The 18,935-nt window shown below is 43.5% G+C and overlaps 2 protein-coding genes across 5 annotated transcripts; one reads left to right on the plus strand and one right to left on the minus strand.

Moving 5' to 3' along the window:
* Positions 1 to 898: 898 nt before the first annotated feature.
* Positions 899 to 14,139, plus strand: hid1b (HID1 domain containing b). Of its 4 annotated transcripts, none has more exons than XM_085361076.1 (19): positions 899 to 970; positions 2,719 to 2,868; positions 3,862 to 4,026; positions 5,741 to 5,864; positions 7,888 to 7,987; positions 8,665 to 8,781; positions 9,072 to 9,306; positions 9,403 to 9,459; positions 9,546 to 9,686; positions 10,427 to 10,517; positions 10,632 to 10,783; positions 11,968 to 12,046; positions 12,133 to 12,297; positions 12,377 to 12,598; positions 12,718 to 12,857; positions 12,938 to 13,021; positions 13,113 to 13,204; positions 13,834 to 13,992; positions 14,076 to 14,139. In XM_085361076.1, exons 1-19 carry the CDS (start codon positions 905 to 907, stop codon positions 14,137 to 14,139), a joined length of 2,403 nt encoding a protein of 800 aa, XP_085217202.1. In that variant the 5' UTR covers positions 899 to 904. The 4 variants fall into 4 exon arrangements, with proteins under 4 accessions (XP_085217202.1, XP_085217199.1, XP_085217200.1 ...); XM_085361073.1 differs by having other exon boundaries at positions 905 to 970; positions 5,741 to 5,860; positions 7,881 to 7,987; positions 9,072 to 9,315; XM_085361074.1 differs by having other exon boundaries at positions 905 to 970; positions 5,741 to 5,860; positions 7,881 to 7,987.
* Positions 14,140 to 14,617: 478 nt separating this feature from the next.
* Positions 14,618 to 18,726, minus strand: LOC146627148 (proton channel OTOP3-like). Its single transcript, XM_085361077.1, has 7 exons — positions 18,345 to 18,726; positions 18,128 to 18,264; positions 16,442 to 16,500; positions 16,202 to 16,350; positions 15,374 to 16,047; positions 14,877 to 15,035; positions 14,618 to 14,788 (listed from the first exon to the last, which is right to left on the minus strand). Exons 1-7 carry the CDS (start codon positions 18,724 to 18,726, stop codon positions 14,618 to 14,620), a joined length of 1,731 nt encoding a protein of 576 aa, XP_085217203.1.
* Between the last annotated feature and the right edge of the window lie 209 nt (positions 18,727 to 18,935).

An 18,935-nucleotide genomic window follows, 5' to 3' on the forward strand; every position in this document is an offset into this window, starting at 1 on the left:
CGTTAAATGTTATTGAATATCTTTTATTTTACTTTGTGATATTCGGTTGGTTTTCTCTTATTTTATCTACATATATTTCTATTTATATTTGTTAGCATATAAAACCCTTATTGTTTTATTGTTTATTTGGTATTATTAATGTGCCTTTAATTCGTTAATACTGAATCTATTTATTTGTTTGTTTACTTGTTTTGTGGCATTTTTTTAGCTAACGTGCTTGTAATGCATTCGTAGATATTCGGATAATTTCCATGTTTCCCATTTCCAATTCTCTCAGTGTTTAACCACAAAACTTTTCATTATTATTTTATTCATTTTTTAAAATAACTTTTTAAATAAAGTATTTTATTCATTTGTTCAGTTTGCTATGAAACGGCTTATAAAAGAGTTTGTCTTCTCGTGTCTGTCCTACAAAAACTCTTCTTTTTGGGAGGTTTACTAAATGTTTGGGAATTTTCCATGAAATTATAAGAAAAAAATCCATATTGCAATATTCCTACGAAAATGCATACACGGATATTACAGCATCTCCCTGTTTCTTCATAAAGCAGCTTAGCTTCTTTATTTAAGATTTAAGTTGAAGTGTAGGTTATTTTATTCCACTTTATTGTGCTTGGGTTTCTTCGAGGGGGCTTTATACGTGGCTTTAGCTTCCTCCCAGTTTTGCACAGGCTGATTTTTACTCTGGATTTATGTATCATTTACTTTCACAAATATTCATACTTGTTTTTAGTACAAACAAATAATGAAATGTGTGTTTGAATTAAACACACGCTGGAAGCAGCATGAGCGTGATTTTTCCGAGCTGCACCTGAACGCAGTGGCCGCACAGCGCTGTGGGTGAGGCAGATTATCCTCCCTGTGGATCCAGGCAGGCAGGCAGCAGGTGGCTGGAGACAGAAATATGGGAAACGCAGACAGCAAACTTCACTTCAGGAAAGCGGTGGTCCAGCTGACAACCAAAACTCAGGTCGGGGTTTGTTTTCTTTAAAAGGTGACATGAGGAAAGTTCCGCTGAGCGTTTGGCTTTTAGCGTTAGTGGAGATGTGGAGATAAAGTTGGAGTGCCAGATGGCAGCGTACGTCACACAAAGTGGAGAGAAAAACCTGAAAAAAATCATTGGAGTTATTTCATAAACGAGGATTTTTAAACAGAAAGCAAGCTTGCCTCTCAGAATACGGATTTTCTTCTTTTTCTTATGCAGTCTGAGGGACTCCAAACAGTCATTTTGGACTTTGTCTGTGACGTGATCCTTTAATATGCAGATGGGAATATTAAAGATTGCATCAGTTTTGGGCCAGCAGTTGTTTCTCTGGCTGACAGGTGTGTTTAAAGGTAACAGGGCTGGACGGGACAGCTGCAACGTTAATCGATTGGTCGAGTGATCGAAACTGATCCAGGTGGTGTGTGGGTGGTGGTTTGCTGTAGCGTGAAACAGATGTTAGGTCAGCTGCTGGTAAAGCTGGAATCTGGGTGTTTATGGGCTCATATGGTCTCTTGTGTTCGAAGCAGAAGTGATTGGTTGATTAGCTAAAATAGACAAAAAAGAATCAATTTTCAAGTATATTTATCCTGGGTTAAACCTGCATCGTCTTTATTTTTCAGTGTTGGTCAGACTGAAGGAGATCTTTAAAGAACTGACTTTGTCTGATTAATCAACTGTTTGCTTAGACATCAGAGTCCACAGACACTCCTGCCTGACCTCGTCTGTCAGCCTGGGGCTCAGAGCACATCTGTGATGTCGTCCCACCTCGATCCCATCTCTGGCTCCTTCAGCACACCTCACCGCTGTCTCACATGACTTCCTCATTCAGCACCACAGTTCCTCGCTTATCCTTATCCTTTCTCTGATCCACAAAGACACAGCCAAGCTCCTTGTGAACTTCTCTTTACTTCTCCATCAATACTCTCGAAGTGCACTCTGCTGGGCTCTTTCTCGGCATTACTGCTGCTCACTGATCGTCACCTCTCTTCTTAACCTAGCTTCAACAACTCTGTCCCATATCTTCATGCTACAGCTCATCAGCTACATCCCTCTGTGGTGTTGTACACTGAGAACTGAGAATTTATGAGATTATGAACACAGAAAAGTACATTCTGATTGGCTAGACTATCAGTGATGGAGTAGCCTCCCCAGAGCTTGGAAAACTTGACAGAGGATGGAACAAAAGAAGAGCTTTTGGGATGCAAGAGGCTTAGAGAGCTGTTCCTGAAATAAATTACAGAAAGCTGCCTCAGAGAGTTCAGGCTGTGCTGAGGAATAAAGCCAGTAACACCAAATATTTACTGTCAAACTCTGTTTTTGCCTCTTATAACATGTTTGCAGATGTTTCCATAGGTCACTGCTCCTATTTCCTATGGAAATTATGAAGAAATGAAGGGTGACTCAAAACGTTTGAGATCTTTTTATGTCCAGCTTTTTTTTATTTAGCTTTGAAATGGTTAATTAGTTAATGGGAAAATAAAATCACTAAGTTATCAATAATGTAAATGTTGTTAATTCATTCAGTTGATTGACAGAGAATTAAATGTGTTACTCTATGTGAATAATTTGGATAAGCTTGTTGATCCTTGGTTATGTTTTCTGTCGGCCATGAAGCAAAAAGGAAAGATCGTACCTCCTCATCAACACAATGTATTTAGCAGCAGATGAGCCACACACACACACACACACACACCCACACACACTGATGTTAGTGTGCGTTTCCTCTCCTGCAGCCCGTCGAAGCCTCAGACGACGTGTTCTGGGATCAGTTCTGGGTGGACTCCTCCACCACGGTTCAGGATGTTTTTGCTCTGGTTCCTGCGGCAGAGATCAGAGCCGTCAGAGAGGAGTCTCCGTCAAACCTGGCAACCCTCTGCTACAAGGTAACCTGACATCCTCAGGACTGGGGCAAGCGTGACTCAGTATCAGGACTGAGGGTGTAATCGTCTTGTTTCTGAGTCAGTTTAGAGTTTTTTGCACAGACTTACTTTCAGTCTTAAACTGCTGTATAAATCAGTTTTACTCCCACATGGAATGAAACCTTAAACACTCTGCCCTGTGTCAGCCCTCTCTCACATGTTTAAGGCTTCTTAGGACATCTTCTGTCTGATCTTTGTTGCCACCAGCTGCGAGGACTTCTGTACGTTGCTTTAGAGCAGCTTTTGTCCATCCTGGATACAGTCGGAGACAAAGGAATGCAGCTGTTTGTTGTTCCCACAGTTTGATGGCAAAGGTCAAACGTCATTTATAGAAATGCAGAAAAACAGAGAAACTAAGTCTGAAGATCATTTGGTAGTTTAAGGTTTTAAAGGGCAGACAGCTGCTTTGGTGACTGGTTGAAGGTCATGTGACAAAAAGATGTGCTTTTAAAAACTCCTGAGGTTTTATTTGGTTCATGTGGAACGACCCATGCTTTTCACCATAACCTCAAAGAAGTAGCTGCTGGACAGAAACAGCTGCAAGTATTAATGTATTTTAGTGCAGCTACAAAGGCTAGCTGGTCAGAAGATATGCTATTGAAGATTTTCTGCATTTATTTGTCATGCATGATGGTCACACTGATTGGGGTTGGGGTCCGAACCCAATTTGCTGACATAGTTTTACACTTACAAGTACGATGAAGTCACGTAGAGTTTAGAAGAATGAGCCGCTGTAATAAAAACAAGCTCAAACTAATGAGTCCACTCACCAATCAGAAGCTTGATGCTTCAGTCGCCTGGTGAAAATAGAATTTTCCAACACTTTTTGTGGCCTTTAAATAAAATGATGATTGACAGGTAAAACCGGCACCTCGGGTGAATAAATAAGAGTAGACTTTTGTCTGTCTTGGTTATTTCATCTCATATTTGCACGATACTTGTGTTGGTTTTTCCCAGGCAGTGGAGAGGCTGGTCCGGGGAGCAGACTCCGGCTGCCCCTCTGAGAAGGAGCGCCAGACCGTGTTGAACTGCACGCGCCTGCTCACCCGCATCCTGCCCTACATCTTCGAGGATGCCGACTGGAGGGGCTTCTTCTGGTCCACCATCCCCGGCCGAGCGGGGGTACGGCACTGACATCTTTTAATGTATTCATCTACGTGGCTGTTTTTAGTCTTACCTATACTGGCCATTTTATTTATTCCAAGTAAAAACACCAAATATTTGCAGCTTTATTGTCACATATCATTGAAATGATGATATTTATATATTTTGCAGGTATTAGTTTGGTAGCTGATTAAATGCTTTTAGTAACTTTTCAAACAAAAGTAGAGACAGAAAAGTCAGAATCTATAGTTCATAAAACTGATCTTTGCAAAAGAAGAAGAGGAAGAGGGGAAAAGGGAGAAAGTTATTTAAGAACTCCTGCCACGTCTCAGAAAAAGCATTTGGAGGAAATCTTTTAGCTTGCAGACAGTTTGTTAGGTTTAATCTGTCGGCTCTGCGGATATCTGAGGACTTGAGCCTCTCTGATATCTCCACCTTTAATAATCTGCGCCGGTTCAAAGCGATGGGTCCATCTGATTTTCAGAACAGACTCTGCAGTGTGAGATGAGATTGCTGATGCTTTGACGTGTCTGTCCAAATCCCTCCTCTCCCTGCCTTCCCCCCGTTTCCCACCTAGGGCTGCTGGGTCTCTGGTTACCCGGTCGGCAGGGGACTGCGTCCAAACACTGCCCATATTGTGTCTCCTGCTCTTTCTGGCCAGCGGTTGAATTTAGAAGGGATTGAATGTCTCTTAATGAAAGTGGGAGACTGAAATAAAGTGCAGAGCAGCTGCTGGTTGGAGCAGGCTGATTACTCAGTATTGTATGAATGAAACGACTCTGTGTGGCTAACGGATGGTTGAACTCTTATATTTGATTATGGATTTATGCTGTGGAAAGATACAAGTGGACAGTGTTTGGAAAAACCTGTGTATGTGGTTTAGAGTTAAATGTGATGACCCATCCATCATTTTCTTGTCTGTTTGCTCAACATGAAGCTAAAACCAGCAGCTAGGTAGCTTAGCCTTGAATAAAGTATAGCATAAAATGTCAGTTTAACTCATAATTGATCTTTCCAGGACACAAAGTTAGACGTAATAAGAATGACTTTTGGTTTATTTGGGTTATGTAGATTATGCATGCTTTTTGGAGTGACAGCAGCTACACTCCAGGTGTTTCCTCCATTTTCAGGGATCCTGCTGAGTCAGCCAGTGACTTGAGTTAACCAATAGCAGTACTCATCTTTTAACTCAAGACATGAGAGAAAAAAAGCACATTTTTGGAAGCTGGTCCACCAAATAAACAAAAGAATTAGACCTTTTTTGACACACTACACTCACGGGGTGATGAGCTGTCTGTCACACAGAAAAGCTTTACTGTCCTGTTCTTATGGGGACCATAATTTCAAAGATAATCATTGTGCTGTAGTCAATAAAATGTAAAGCAAGCAATTAACCCTATAATGTCATCAGGAATAATATCGCTGAGTTGATATAGCAAAGGAAATGAGGGTAATTTTCCCAAAGGTTTCTATAGGACTAGACTTGACCGGAGTATACGCCCCCTGCTGGCCATAATAAAGAATCAACTTTAAGTTGATGGGCCATTGGCTTTACGCTACATGTTACTTTCTATATACAGTCTGTGATTTAAAGCAACTAATTGGGACTTAAGTGACATAAAAACCAACTCTGAAATGGATCCAGAGCGGCACAAAAACAACAAATTGACTTACCAGCAACGATACAGTAAAAGTACCATAAGAGTCACAGCCTCAGCTCTTCTCCCTCCAGCACTTGGACCACGATGCTGATGACGAAGGTCGGCCTCTGGCTGAGTCCCTGCTGCTGGCCATTGCTGACCTGCTCTTCTGTCCAGATTTCACCATCCAGAGCCACAAGAAGAACAGCCCGGTGAGTCTGGCAACCCCCCGCATCACTGACCATGCAAAAGTAGCCTTACTCATTATGTAGCTGGTCACAGCTGCCCCTCCGTAAGCCTGGTTCTGCCCTGTGTTTCTCCCTGTTAAAAGGGTGTTTTTTCCTTCCCACTGTCAGCGAGTACTTGCTCACAGGAGGCTGTTTGATTGTTGGGTTTGAAATATTTATTTTCTGGGCTTTTAGGGTCTTAACATGGTTTTTGTTAATTAACACTGAAAACAAAAAGTTCAGGTAGATAGAGGATTAGACATATAAAAATATTGACCTGAAGGTGGTTTGGAGTTATGCCTTTCAGAGTCGTGGTTTGTTTGCTTTGTTTTAGCTCTGAATCGACAGGCGTGTCAGCACTTTACAGCTCATATAAAAGAAGTAAGCCTGTTATTTGCTCCCGTGGCAGCACCTCTTAGCGCCGTTATCTCTTAACACAACCTTCTCGGGCGGTAGCTCAAGTTAATGAGTGACTCTGTGGGACGCGAGGAGAGGGGCCATGTTTGGAAAGGGTGGAAACGTCTTTATTGTGCTCCGCAAACATTCAGACGTTTGAGAGACTGGGAGGTGATCTCATCGGATGACTCCTTACTCCTTGCTACCTCACGAGGAAATGTTAAAATCAAGGAAACTGTGCAGGAGAATGTGGAAAATAGCCAGCAGCTGCTGTTTGTTCCCACCTGCCCCAGTGACCTCTGAGGCGTGAAGCAGGCGTGTGCACAAAGAAACACATGGCTGGAGGGAAACCTCATTTGTGCCTTGAATTTCAGCTTTCACTTCCTGGTATGGATTTAGTGATGCAGAGGTCAAAAGCCCCTGCTTGCATCCACAGACCCTCCCGTGTGACACGAGCGGCTAAAACAATGCACAGCACGTAAATAAATGTACTCATGCAGAAAGCTTGCTTGTCTTGTGACCTGAGTAAACACTTTCCTAGTGAGTTTATGGTCTCCATTATGAGTTTTAAGCTTTATTTATTAGAAGTTAATGTTTTTTTTATTGTGGTTCTTTTTAGAATAAATGAAGACAATAAAGGAAGGTATGCATTACGGTATAGTGAGCCTGCAGTGTCCCTCGGTCTCACAGGTTTCAAAAAGAATGAGCAACACTGCTCAGCTTGAGGCTTCTCAGTGCATACACTAATCAGTGGGTGACATGAGGGCTGCTATGTCCATCTTTCACATACAGTCTGTGCGTATCCTATGCTCACCAGAGTAAAAGGATTCAGTGACCTGCTTCCTTTTTGTTTCACTTTCAGATGTTTGGTGTAGGTCCCCGTCCCATACTTGGTTTGGACACTTCTTCAAAGGTCTAAAATAACTTCCTTTCGTAAAGAAAGTGACTTGTGCTGAACGGCTATGCAAAGCTTTTGCTTTTAAAGAGTATCCCACGCTTCAAGAAGAACACCAGAGTTCACTGCGGTTGGCGTTTGACACCAGTGAACTTCATTGTGTGGCGTACGTGGAGCTGTCAGTTCACTTACAGCGGTAGCACCTTGTCACATCTATTCATAAAGCTGTAGTTATCTCTGCGGAGGTGTTACATGCAGATATTGTCAGCGGAGGGCTTAGCTTGGTCCATTTGATGACTTGCATGGTAGAAGTAAGTGTGAACTCAGTCCCGGAGCTCTGTTTAGACCTCCAGCTTTAGCTGTGGACAAGAATCCACGTCTGTGAGTAAATGAGGCTAACACTCCACACACCGCCTCTCCCTCCAGGTGTGAGGCGGGGGGAGGAAAGCTGAGTGTGTGAGAGAAGCTCCTGGCGTCACAAACACACAGACAATACATTCCTATGAGTCAAGCTCCACCTTTCAGTGACCTCTGTGGCCCCGCCTCGAGAACGACCGTTCCTGCAGAGGTCACGTTTGCAAAGAACTTTCAGCTTCAAGTCAATTCATAATCGATTATCAAACCTGTCGTGAGTTCAGCTCATTAGTAATTTCAGCTCTCGGGGACCTTCGGGAGGAATGTCACTGAATGTTTTACCTGTTGTCTCTGCTGCAGGATACAGCTGATGACATACGAGCCATAGACAGCTGTGAGTACATCTGGGAGGCCGGCGTGGGCTTCGCTCAGGCACCTCCTCTGAACTACGTCCACGACCTGAACAGGTGAGACTTCAGCATCCTTTCAGTGCTGGTCATCGCAGTGTTGGCTCATGTCTGAGCTTACATGTATGTAATCAATACTGATTTGGGCTCCTGCACATGTGGAACTACTGCAAAAAGAAATGTAATCAGAATTAATGTGCCTGGGCTGAGCGTCTCCGTGCGGGAGTCTTTTTGAAATTTTGGATGAATCTGTTTCATTGAAGTCAGTCACATCGATATCCAACCAGTCTTAGCTCCACCTCTGCATCCACACTCGCCCCAAAGAGGCCGTCAAAGTTTTTCTCTCTTTATACTCTGTTTTTGTCATCCGATCCAGATTTGCTGGTTTCAGCAGGACAAGTGAAGATTAAAAAGATGAATGTGACCAGAAAAAAACCTCACGTGAACAACAAATCAGTATTGAGCGCTCCTGCTTGTGCTCTAACAGCTTCAGCCTGGACGACGAGCCGTTTCTTTTTAATTGCCGTTAACAGAAGAAACAATGTTTGTTTTCTGTATGCAGTAATAAGTAAAGCTGTGCTGCTGAATTTAATCTTCTAAAATGATGAAACCCCCAGATTAGACATCACTACAGATTCCTGATTATAATCATTCTTTTGCTATCTCGCAAATTCAGTTTGTATCAGGCTGAATTCACCTACTAACATCCCTCCATCCTGTGCTAACGCCCTTTCCAGGACAGAGCTGCTGAAGTTACTCCTCACCTGCTTCTCTGAAGCCATGTACCTTCCTCCCTCCGCTGAAAACAAAGTCCTCAACCCCTGGATCTCCTTCTTCTGCTCCACAGCCAACAGGTGACTTTATACCTGACAACACCTCACCAGACGGAGTGAGATAACTTCTCTCCTGTTGAATTGCACTCTCTGCTTCTCTGTTTTAACGTTGAATTTATTAGAAAATCCAAAACCTTTGTGACAGTGAATTCATCCGTCTTAAAAACTAAAAACAGGGAATTCATTTTAAGGAGTGTTTGTAGGTCTGTGTTCAGTAATATTTGACATACAGAGCAGGGGTATACATCACTACAGCCTTTCATTCATCCTCGTTAAGCTTGTGCAGACTCACCTCCACCTGTTTTTCGCAGACACGCCCTGCCTCTGTTCACCTCCCTGCTCAATGTGGTTTGTGCCTACGACCCCGTGGGCTACGGCATCCCGTACAACCACCTGCTGTTCTCAGACTACCGGGAGCAGCTGGTGGAGCAGGCGGTCCAGATCCTTATCGTCACCCTGGAGCACGAGGCTGGCTCAGCCGCCAGCGCCGCCCTCCAGGCCCTGGACCCCTCAACATGTCCCTCAGCTGAGGAGGAGGAGCAAGAGGTACATACAGTGAGTAATTAATCCACATATATACAAGTATATTTTTTTTAAGATTATGATTTAAAATATAAACACTGATGCTGATTTATTTTTCAGCCTGGTGGACCTGACAACCTGTTTGTGAATTATCTCTCCAGGATACACAGAGAGGAGGTATTGAAACATCCAGCCGTTCAGCAGCTAACAGCATGATCCCCTGGGATGTTTATGAGTGTGTGTTCTCCTTGTTTGTTCATCAGGACTTGAGCTTTGTCCTTAAAGGTCTGGCTCGGCTGCTCAATAACCCTCTCATCCAGACGTATCTGCCCCGATCCACCAAGAAGATCCAGTTCCACCAGGAGCTGCTGATCCTCTTCTGGAAATTCTGCGACTTCAACAAGGTGCGAGCACGAAATGCAACAGGAAGCCAAGGGATTCTCAGGAAATGAGAATATTTCATCAACAAAAACAGCTGCTCGTGTGCAACCACGGTGGTCAGGTCCTAGTGAACTGAATGTGGAGAGGACAGTGTGTTTGTATGGGACATTACTGATGCTGACTGAAGTTCTTACTGCTAAATAGATAAACAAGCGTAAGTGTGGCCCTCACATGTAACCCTCATTCAAAACATAGTGTTTAAATGGCAGAATGGGGAAAAGGAAATAATCAGGAGAAATGAGAACATTTCGACACAGTCTGTGGTAAAATGCTGCCCCCTGCTGGTGAAGGCTGTGATTACAAAAACACATCATGGTTCTGTGTTTTTCCTTTTTATGATTGGTGTTCATTTCAAGATAAATTTTGTAGTAGTTCGAGAATTAACTGAAAATATTTTTTCCATTTTATTTCCTAAAATGCTATTACAACGTTAATCTTGAAGACTTTAGTATAATGAAATTAACAATAGTAGTAATAAAAAATAAGATCCTGGATTAAAGTCGTAATTTCACTTTTTTGTGAAAAAAAACTTTATTCTCAAAATAAACAAGAATAATTGAAAAATTTGGTTCCTTCTCAATTTTTTCTTAATGTGGACTTAGTCCTGGTTCGTAGGTGTGTGTGGGGCTGATGAAGTTGTATGTGTGATGGAGTGAAGTGGAGCAAACAAGCCAAACCTGATTTTGTTATTTTTGTGTTTTAGAAATTCCTCTTCTTCGTCCTGAAGAGCAGCGACGTGTTGGACATGTTGATTCCCATCCTCTTCTACCTGAACGATGCCCGAGCGGATCAGTGTGAGTCACGTCTCCGTGCATGCGCGTGCGTGTGAAACAATAAATATAAATCTGTATAAACTGTCATCGCTCCCTGTGTTAAAAACAAAACATTTCCCCTGTGTGCGTCTGCAGCCCGGCTCGGCCTCATGCACATCGGCGTCTTCATCCTGCTGCTGCTGAGTGGAGAAAGAAACTTTGGCGTCCGTCTGAACAAGCCGTACGCTCTCCGTGTGCCCATGGACATTCCTGTGTTCACAGGAACCCACGCCGACCTGCTCATAGTGGTGAGACGTTATGGCGTGAAATAAATGAGAGAATCTATTTCTTTCATTTATCTACGAATGAAGGCAGAAAATCCTGTGTTTGGCAGAAAGAAACCACGGGATGGAGCGCACTCTTGGGTTAGCGAATTATCAGTCACCTGGTAAAACATGCCTGGCTTTACTGGCTTTCTGGATAGTGCTGAGAACTACAGAGTACTAACTGGACATTTCAGTCAGGCAAGTTTTAACCTCTGTAGTAGATCCAGAAAGACACGGTCCGTTTTGTGTCTGGACCAGGGGTATCAAACCCCAGTGCTTGAGGGCCGGTGTCCTGAAACTCTTCCATGTGTCCCTGCTGCAGCACACCTGAATTAAACTGACTGCATGCTGAGGTGGCAACACCCGACCCTGCTCAAGTACATTTAAATAGATGTAAGAGTTTGGAAAAATGTACTTCTAAAAGTACTTTTATTGCACCATGTTCATTCACTCCTGGGCGTCTGTAACATGAATCAAGTGGCTGAACTGCATCCTCAGCATGCAGTCAGCTTCATTAGAGTCTTGCTAATGACCTACTAATTTTAGTAGGTCATTAAAGCAGCCCTCGACGACTGGAGTTTGACACCTGTGGTCCAGACTGGATATAAAAGATGGATGTGTGCAGGATTCTTATGCAGTTATCAGCTAACGATAGCAAACTTGGTTAACGATGCACATTTACAGATATTTAATTGGTGATAACAAAGTACCAAAAGCATTTATGGGTTGGCAGTGTAGAGTTCAGAGGCTCCAGTTAATGGAGCTCAGGCCTTGCAGGGAGGTAGATCCCAGGTGCCTGCTAGCGTCCGATCCTCCAACTTTCAGCTTTACCAGTATCTGTGGATGGTTCCTGTGACTGCAGCAGGTATTTAATTAATGCAGAAAGACAAATTGCAGCAACAACCACAAAAAACAAAAAAACATTTTATTTGACCTGGAATAAAACATTTTCCCTCTTTTTAATTGTAGCTAAATGTCATGTACATTCTGGTCTTGCATTTTCAATTAAACGCTCTCCTAAAGATCTCAGGACATCATAGTTTTTTGCGTTTTTATAAGACAGACAGGATATTTTTTGTGGTTTGACTTTGTGATGGAAGCTTGAGTGTTTTTACTTTCGTTTTCAGTCTCCACTGAGTTTGTTCCAAGTACTTTGTCATGTTTAGATCTTCCACAAAATCATCTCCAGCGGACACCAGCGTCTCCAGCCTCTGTTCGACTGCCTGCTCACCATCATAGTGAACAGTGAGTATTACAGTGCAAATGCTCCCCCCTGGTGGAGGAGCAACAGAGCTGCTTGAGCCTTGGGATGACCTTTTGTGCTTCCACAGTTTCACCTTACCTGAAGAGCCTGTCCATGGTGGCAGCCAACAAACTGCTTCACCTCCTGGAGGCCTTCTCCACGCCCTGGTTCCTCTTCTCCTCACTGCAGAACCACCACCTGGTCTTCTTCCTGCTGGAGGTCTGCAACAACATCATCCAGTATCAGTTTGATGGTGAGAACGCAGACACAGGCTCATCGGTTTGCAGGTCACGGCTTTTGCCCAAATAACAATCTGAACCCTCCTTTCACAGGTAACTTCAACCTGGTGTACGCCATCATCCGTAAGCGAAACGTTTTCCACCAGCTGGCCAACCTGCCGTCCGATACCACGTCTATTCAGAGGGCCCTGCAAAAGAAGAGGAGGACGGGAATCTCTAGGGCGAACTCTGTAGAGAATGAGTCCATGGAGGGCTCCAGACCTGCTGTACCGGCCGAGCCCGGCACACTCAAAGCCAGCTTAGAGGCCACTCCAGGTAGGAAGTAAGAAGTAGAATTTCAAATAACGAGGATTTTTACTTAGTCTATATCTGGGGTTTCCAAAAACATCGAACTGTTCCTTTAAAGGCCTTCTTCATGTCATCATGTGTTGTAGGAATCGATAAGATAACAGAGAAGTCTCAGGTGAGTCAGGATGGAACGATGATCACTGTGCCACATTTGGACTCTCCGCACACGTCTAAAAGCAGCATCGCAGCCGGAGCCAGCGACAGCGAGTCTGAGAGAGATCACGAGGTGAGCAGATGGCTCGTCTCTCTCACACACACACAGAAGTTTAGTTGCTGCAGTTAAAGTGGTTTATTTTTTGGTGTTAGGTTAACCGCACGCAGTCGGAGTCGGCGAGGAGTCGACTGTCGAGCGTCTCATCAACGGCTGCGTGGAGCGCTAACTCCGACTGGGTCAGAACAAATCCTTCATCTGCTCACATTTACCTTCTACCTTCTGCTCCGTGGGTGTATTTTCTGTCATGTGACGTCCTCCATCATTTAGGTCTCCTCGTGGAAGGCCAAACTTCCCCTGCAGACGATCATGAGGTTGCTGCAAGTCCTGGTTCCTCAGGTGGAGAAGATTTGCATCGACAAGTAGGAAATCCCTCAGATTTTAAACTAAACGATGCATTATGTGATAACTAATGAATACCTGTATTAGTTAATGAGCAGCACCAGGCAGGGTTGGAAGAAATGAACCAAAACTGTCTTAATGCAAAGTTATTGTCTGTGACCTGGAATGTTATTATAATAGATTAACATGAGCAGTTAACAGTTTTAACAGAATTCATTCAGAACTTTTTGAGCCATCGTGTTTACAGACACACACCTGCAAACACAACCTCCTCCTCGAGGTAATTATTGAATCGTGAAGCTTTCGTTTCTGCCTGCAGTTGTTTTGTTTGACCTGTAAGCTTCACTTCTATATTTGATCTCTGAAAACATAAATTAAACATAAATGACCTCATTTATGTGTCTGTATGACATTTAATACAACGAGCGTGCACTTTTCTTTGAAGAAATGAAATTTGTTGCACTTCTGATTGAAAAGTTATTTTTGCAGAACAGGTTCACTTTAATAAACTCATTTCTGTGGAGCATCAAACATGTTAATTTAAACAGTAGCACTTTTTACAGATTTATCACATAAAAGTTACTATTGATTCTTTGCATTTAGACGTCAGATTTATTCTCAGTGTCTCGCGGTTTATTGTCGTCCTCAGGGGTCTGACTGACGAGTCGGAAATCCTCAAGTTCCTGCAGCACGGCACACTCGTGGGTCTCCTACCCGTCCCCCACCCCATCCTCATCAGGAAGTACCAAGCCAACGCTGGCACGGCCATGTGGTTCCGCACATACATTTGGGGCGTCATCTACTTACGGTAAATAAACCTGCCTGTATTCTTTGGGATGTGTTCAGTGAACTCCTCTATTAGCGTTTTGGTTTTTTTCTTTCTTCCCGCAGTAATGTTGACCCTCCGATCTGGTACGACACCGACATCAGGCTGTTTGAGATCCAGAGGATTTAGAGGAGCTGCTGGTTTATCTTCCTCACACCTGAACCGTTATTAAAAATCAGGACGGCTCATTCTTGATGCCAAGTAATGTAAAGATGAAGAATGTGTAAATGTGTCCAATTAAAGGAAAAATGTTAATATCTGGCAGTTTTGTAGGACATTTATTTATTTTGCCAAAAACGTGAGTGCTTGTTGCTCCGATGTGTGACGACAGGAAGGTAAAAGTCTTTAAAATAATCTCATCAGAGACCCCGGGGTCCTGAATCTGCTGCTCTACCAATATATCTGCCTAAAACTTTAAAAATGCTTTTTTTAAAAACGTGCATATATCAGGACGCACAGGCCAGAAGACTGCGAGGTGCTGTCATCTCCATATTTTAAACAACATGAAGTTCTATGATGAGGGGCGAGCTTGTTCTTGAGTTGGTTTGTGTATTCAGTAATCCGGTTTTTGGATCGTGTAGTCTAACAGGGATGGAGTCTGTGCGTGTCATGCAGAGATGAGCAGCTCCGTTAAAGCTGCCACCGAGTGCATCCTGTAGAAGACGCTGAGCGGCTGACCCAAATTCATCATAATAAACCAAGTGGTGAAGCCGAAGAACTCTTTTCCCAGGCCGTTCTCGAACTGCGGGTGGACTCCAAATGCAGGAATCAGCCACAGCTAAAGAAGAGGGAACATCTACGTGTTATTCAAATACTGAACATTTTAAAATATTCTTTCAAAACAGGTTCATAAAACACAGTAGTACCATGATATTTGAGAGAATGAGGAAAGCGCAGATCTCTTGTCTCACTCTTTTGGCCCAGGGTTTTGTTGCCCCCTGCTCCTGGACTGTAGGGGGCGCTGATATTTTGGCCTCCAGTAGAGATATATCTGTCTTTTTGTTCTCTTGTGCTTTTTTCTTCATCTGTAAAAGAGTTTTAATATAAATATGAAAAATTTTAATGCCTTTCAACACATCAGTAAAATGTACAGGGGCTCTGAGGTGCACAAAAAGAACCATTTCAGAACATATTTAAGAAAAGAAAAAACAAAAAAAAAAAAAACAAGAAAGCAGCAAAAATAATCCCAAAACATGACAGGAAACCAAAAAAAACCCCACAATATACAATATATAAACTAAGATGACATTTGAGAAAACAATATTTCAGAAAAGGTTATTTAGGACAATGTAACAATATTAAAAATGAAACTTCAGTACTTCTGAGTTACACCTCAGAGCTACTATATGAAGAAAAAAAATACTTTGAAAATACTGCTCATCTGCTTCTTCTTCTTCTTCTTGATGCTGAGGTGTGGGTGTCTGTGGAGGCCTTCAATGATGAAGATGTTCTGGAGGATGAGCTCCAGCAGACTCAAGAGGGAGTAGGACAGATCCAGTTCCCCCAGAGGGCCATCGGTGCCTATGCCCAAAGCTGCCACCACGGAGAAGTAGGACAGAGCGAGCTGGCCCAGGGCCGCCGCCATCAGGAGGACCACATCCAGCCTACGAGAGGGATTAGGCCCCACTTCGCGTGCCCTACTCTCTAACCTTTGGACTATTAGCCCGACCAGAGAGCAGAGAGACATGATGGGCATGACGACTAAATGATAGCCATAAAATATGAAGAAGGCGGTGAGGCGAAACTCCGGCTGGCTCACATAGACCTGATAGAGAACGAAGGCAGTCACTCCTGCAGCCAGAACCAGGCCCCCAAACACGAGGCCCAATGTGATCCCACCTGTGCACACAATATACAGGGTCTTCTTCTCTGTGACGTGGTGATCTGGACCCGTTATGCGGCCCACGTTCTTCCACATCACATAGATCAAGCAGCCTGCCATCAGGTAGTATTCTATGTTGAAGGGAAAAAAGATTTCAAAGCCCTTCCTGAAGGCGAGGCAGGCTGTGCTCGCGTTGCACTGACAGGTTGAATTCCCTGCAGGAAGGAAGAGAACTTTAAATACATTCCTTTTAGTTTTGCATCCATCTTGCAGCTACATTAGTAAGTCGTATGTCATAATTGAATAAAGTGAGCTCAACCATACAACCTTAGGATCCTGAGTGAATGTGGCCTTTCTTGCAGTAACTACCTGCTAAGTCTGAGCTGTCCCTATCAGGTGTGTCGTCATCAGCGAGGCCGTTTCGTTTTCCCAGCTCGATCTCCACGTGGATGTTGTCCTCTGTCACAGCGTTCAGCCACAGCAGTAGATCAGTGGAGAGGATCATCATCAGTCCAGACCTGCAAACCTAAAGTTAGAAATCTCTTTCTCAAAGTAGCAGGTGTATGAAAAAAAATGCATGATTTATATAGCAAATTTAGTAATGCGCACCTTGTGATTATCTTGTGTCTGTGAATGCAGTCTTTGGAGTGAGCCCACAGTAAATATGTCTACAAAAGGAACAAAAGTTTGGTTATTCAAAAAGGACACACCCGAAATGACGGCAAGCTTGTTTTCAAGTCAGGGAGGGTGGAGAGGAAAGGTGAAGGTATGTAACAGAAAATAGCCGACATATGATCTGAAATCTTAACGTGAAAGGGACAAAGATGAGCCCGAGGAAGAGCACCTGACTTAAAGTGAACAGCAAAAAACGAGAAAAGTTTAGTCAAAGCTGTCAAAGCTGCATCCTTCTACTAGAATACTCAGTGGACCCAAAAGCCTTTCCTTATAATAAGGATTATTTTGAACTCAAATTCATGCAAAGCTCTAGTAGAGTTCAAGAGTGAAAATATGGAGCTAGAATAAATCTGGTCACAGAAATAATTAGATGGTTATTAGCAATATCTGCTCACTCACTGGAACAGCTGCAGTCTCCTACAGCCTGTGACTGCACAGTAAATTACACATAAAGTACATAAATGATTACTCTAAAGTTAAACCTAAGGCAAAAGTGCCTTAAATCCACTTCTCCTTTATTCCCTGATAGAAAAGTCCATCTGCATGTAAGAGAAAATGAGCATAATGTTCACTTCATGTTGGACCTGAGATCAAGTTTTAATCATTCATTTCATCAGTTTCAGGTCTTAATATCTAATTGACAAGTATTTTGAGTGCAATTAATACAATATTAAAGTAATAAAAAATCCACAGCTGCAACATCAAAGATATACCCACATCAATAAATTCATAAATTTAGCCCAATAACTGCCCATCGTGTACATGAAGTGTCATTTCACGAGTACAGTCACTTTCGATATACAACCCGTGAACTGCTACGCTACTTAAAAGGGATTTTAATGCTTACTTGAGTAAAAAGTCCGAGTACTTTTTTCCACTTTGCAGAAGAACTGTGCATCACAAGATTATGTTTCACTTTTTATGAGCTCCACTTTTCACCGCCTATCGTGAGCTTGAAAACTGTGGTTTGCGCACCATTTCTTCCCACTTCTTAACAATCTGACTAAATATTCAGACTTCCTGTGACCCCTGGATGTGCTGGGCACCTCCCCGGCATTGATTCACCTGTCGAAACTCCAAGGTCACGTGTCGTGGGCGTTTTGACCCACGCGTCGGAGCGGTGTTTCGAAACACCTGCGCTTCTAAACGTGAATATCCCATCCCTGTCCATCGCCAAGGACACGGATTTAAGCACCAACAGAAACACCTTCCTTAATGTTGGCTTTACTTTTTCTGGAGAAAACTTGCTTTTCAAATGCTGTCCAGTCGTCCAATATTTGGAATATAATGACTAATCTCACCATTTTCTTGATTTGGAGTCAACAGGTAAAATTGGCTGAAGCGCAGGTGAAATAATCCCTAGAATGCCTGCTGACCTGTGCTGCCTTGGCCACAGAAATGAGAAAGTCTTAGAAATTTGATCCGTTTACTCAGTTTCTCTTCATCAAATTACTTGAACGTCTTTGAATCAGATAATGAAATAAAATATTCATTTTCATGAGATGACTGATTGGTCTAAGTGTAGAAAAGATAAGCACTTTTTTCTGTTTAGCTCCAGCACTTAGCTTCCTGCACTCTCAGTAACAACTTGCACCAGTTCAGCCTGCCTTCGGATTTTACCTGCAGAGTGAGAAAAGGAGCCTCCATGAACGGTGAAATCAGCGTTGCAGCAGGCTTGCACTCCCTCGTACTCATCAAATAACCGACCGTGAAGACAAACAGCAGCAGGCTGAAGGCAGCAAAGAGCAGGAGAGCCACTGTGACATGAAAGCGCTGTTAGAAAATCCAAGCACACCCTGTGAGCAGTCTGCTTTAAAGATCGAACACGGGAACTTACGGATGACAGGGACCCCCCCGGCGTGGTGGTCTCTGTGCGGGCTTATATCCGGATGTCTCCTGGCCCACAGCAGGTACCAGAACATCCAGATCAGGCTGATCCCCATGAGCACCAGCAGGAACACCTCAGGCTCCTGGTGGCTCAGACCCTCAGGGTTGAAGTTTTCGCCGATCACCAGAGCGGTTCCCAGCAGAACCACATTGAGACCCACCAAACCAGAGATTAGGCGTCTCCCACTGGGAACCCACAGCAGCACCGGGTCCAGCTCCTGTTCATGAGTCTGATGATGGTCTGAGCTCTGGAGAGGTTCACTAGTGGGATTTTCAGGTGTCCCACAGACAGTATCCAGCTCCAAGTCTCCAGCATCACGATCCGTGCTCATGCTTCTTCCTCTTGTCTTCAAAAGACACTTGTTTCCTTTCCTTTCAGCTGAAGTTCAGCGTGGAGACATGCGTCTGACAGGGCGCGACAGTCCTCTAATGCGCCTTCACACGGCTCCCACACGGCTGTAGGTGTGGTCATGATTTTAACACACCTACACAGGAAATGCATCATATTTACTTTGCAAACTGGTCCTTTATTCACCTGCTG

The sequence above is a fragment of the Diplotaxodon limnothrissa genome, linkage group LG8, assembly GCF_057381915.1.
Source record: "Diplotaxodon limnothrissa isolate DT_005_m linkage group LG8, D_limnothrissa_male_GT1.1, whole genome shotgun sequence".
NCBI classification, from domain to species: domain Eukaryota; kingdom Metazoa; phylum Chordata; class Actinopteri; order Cichliformes; family Cichlidae; genus Diplotaxodon; species Diplotaxodon limnothrissa.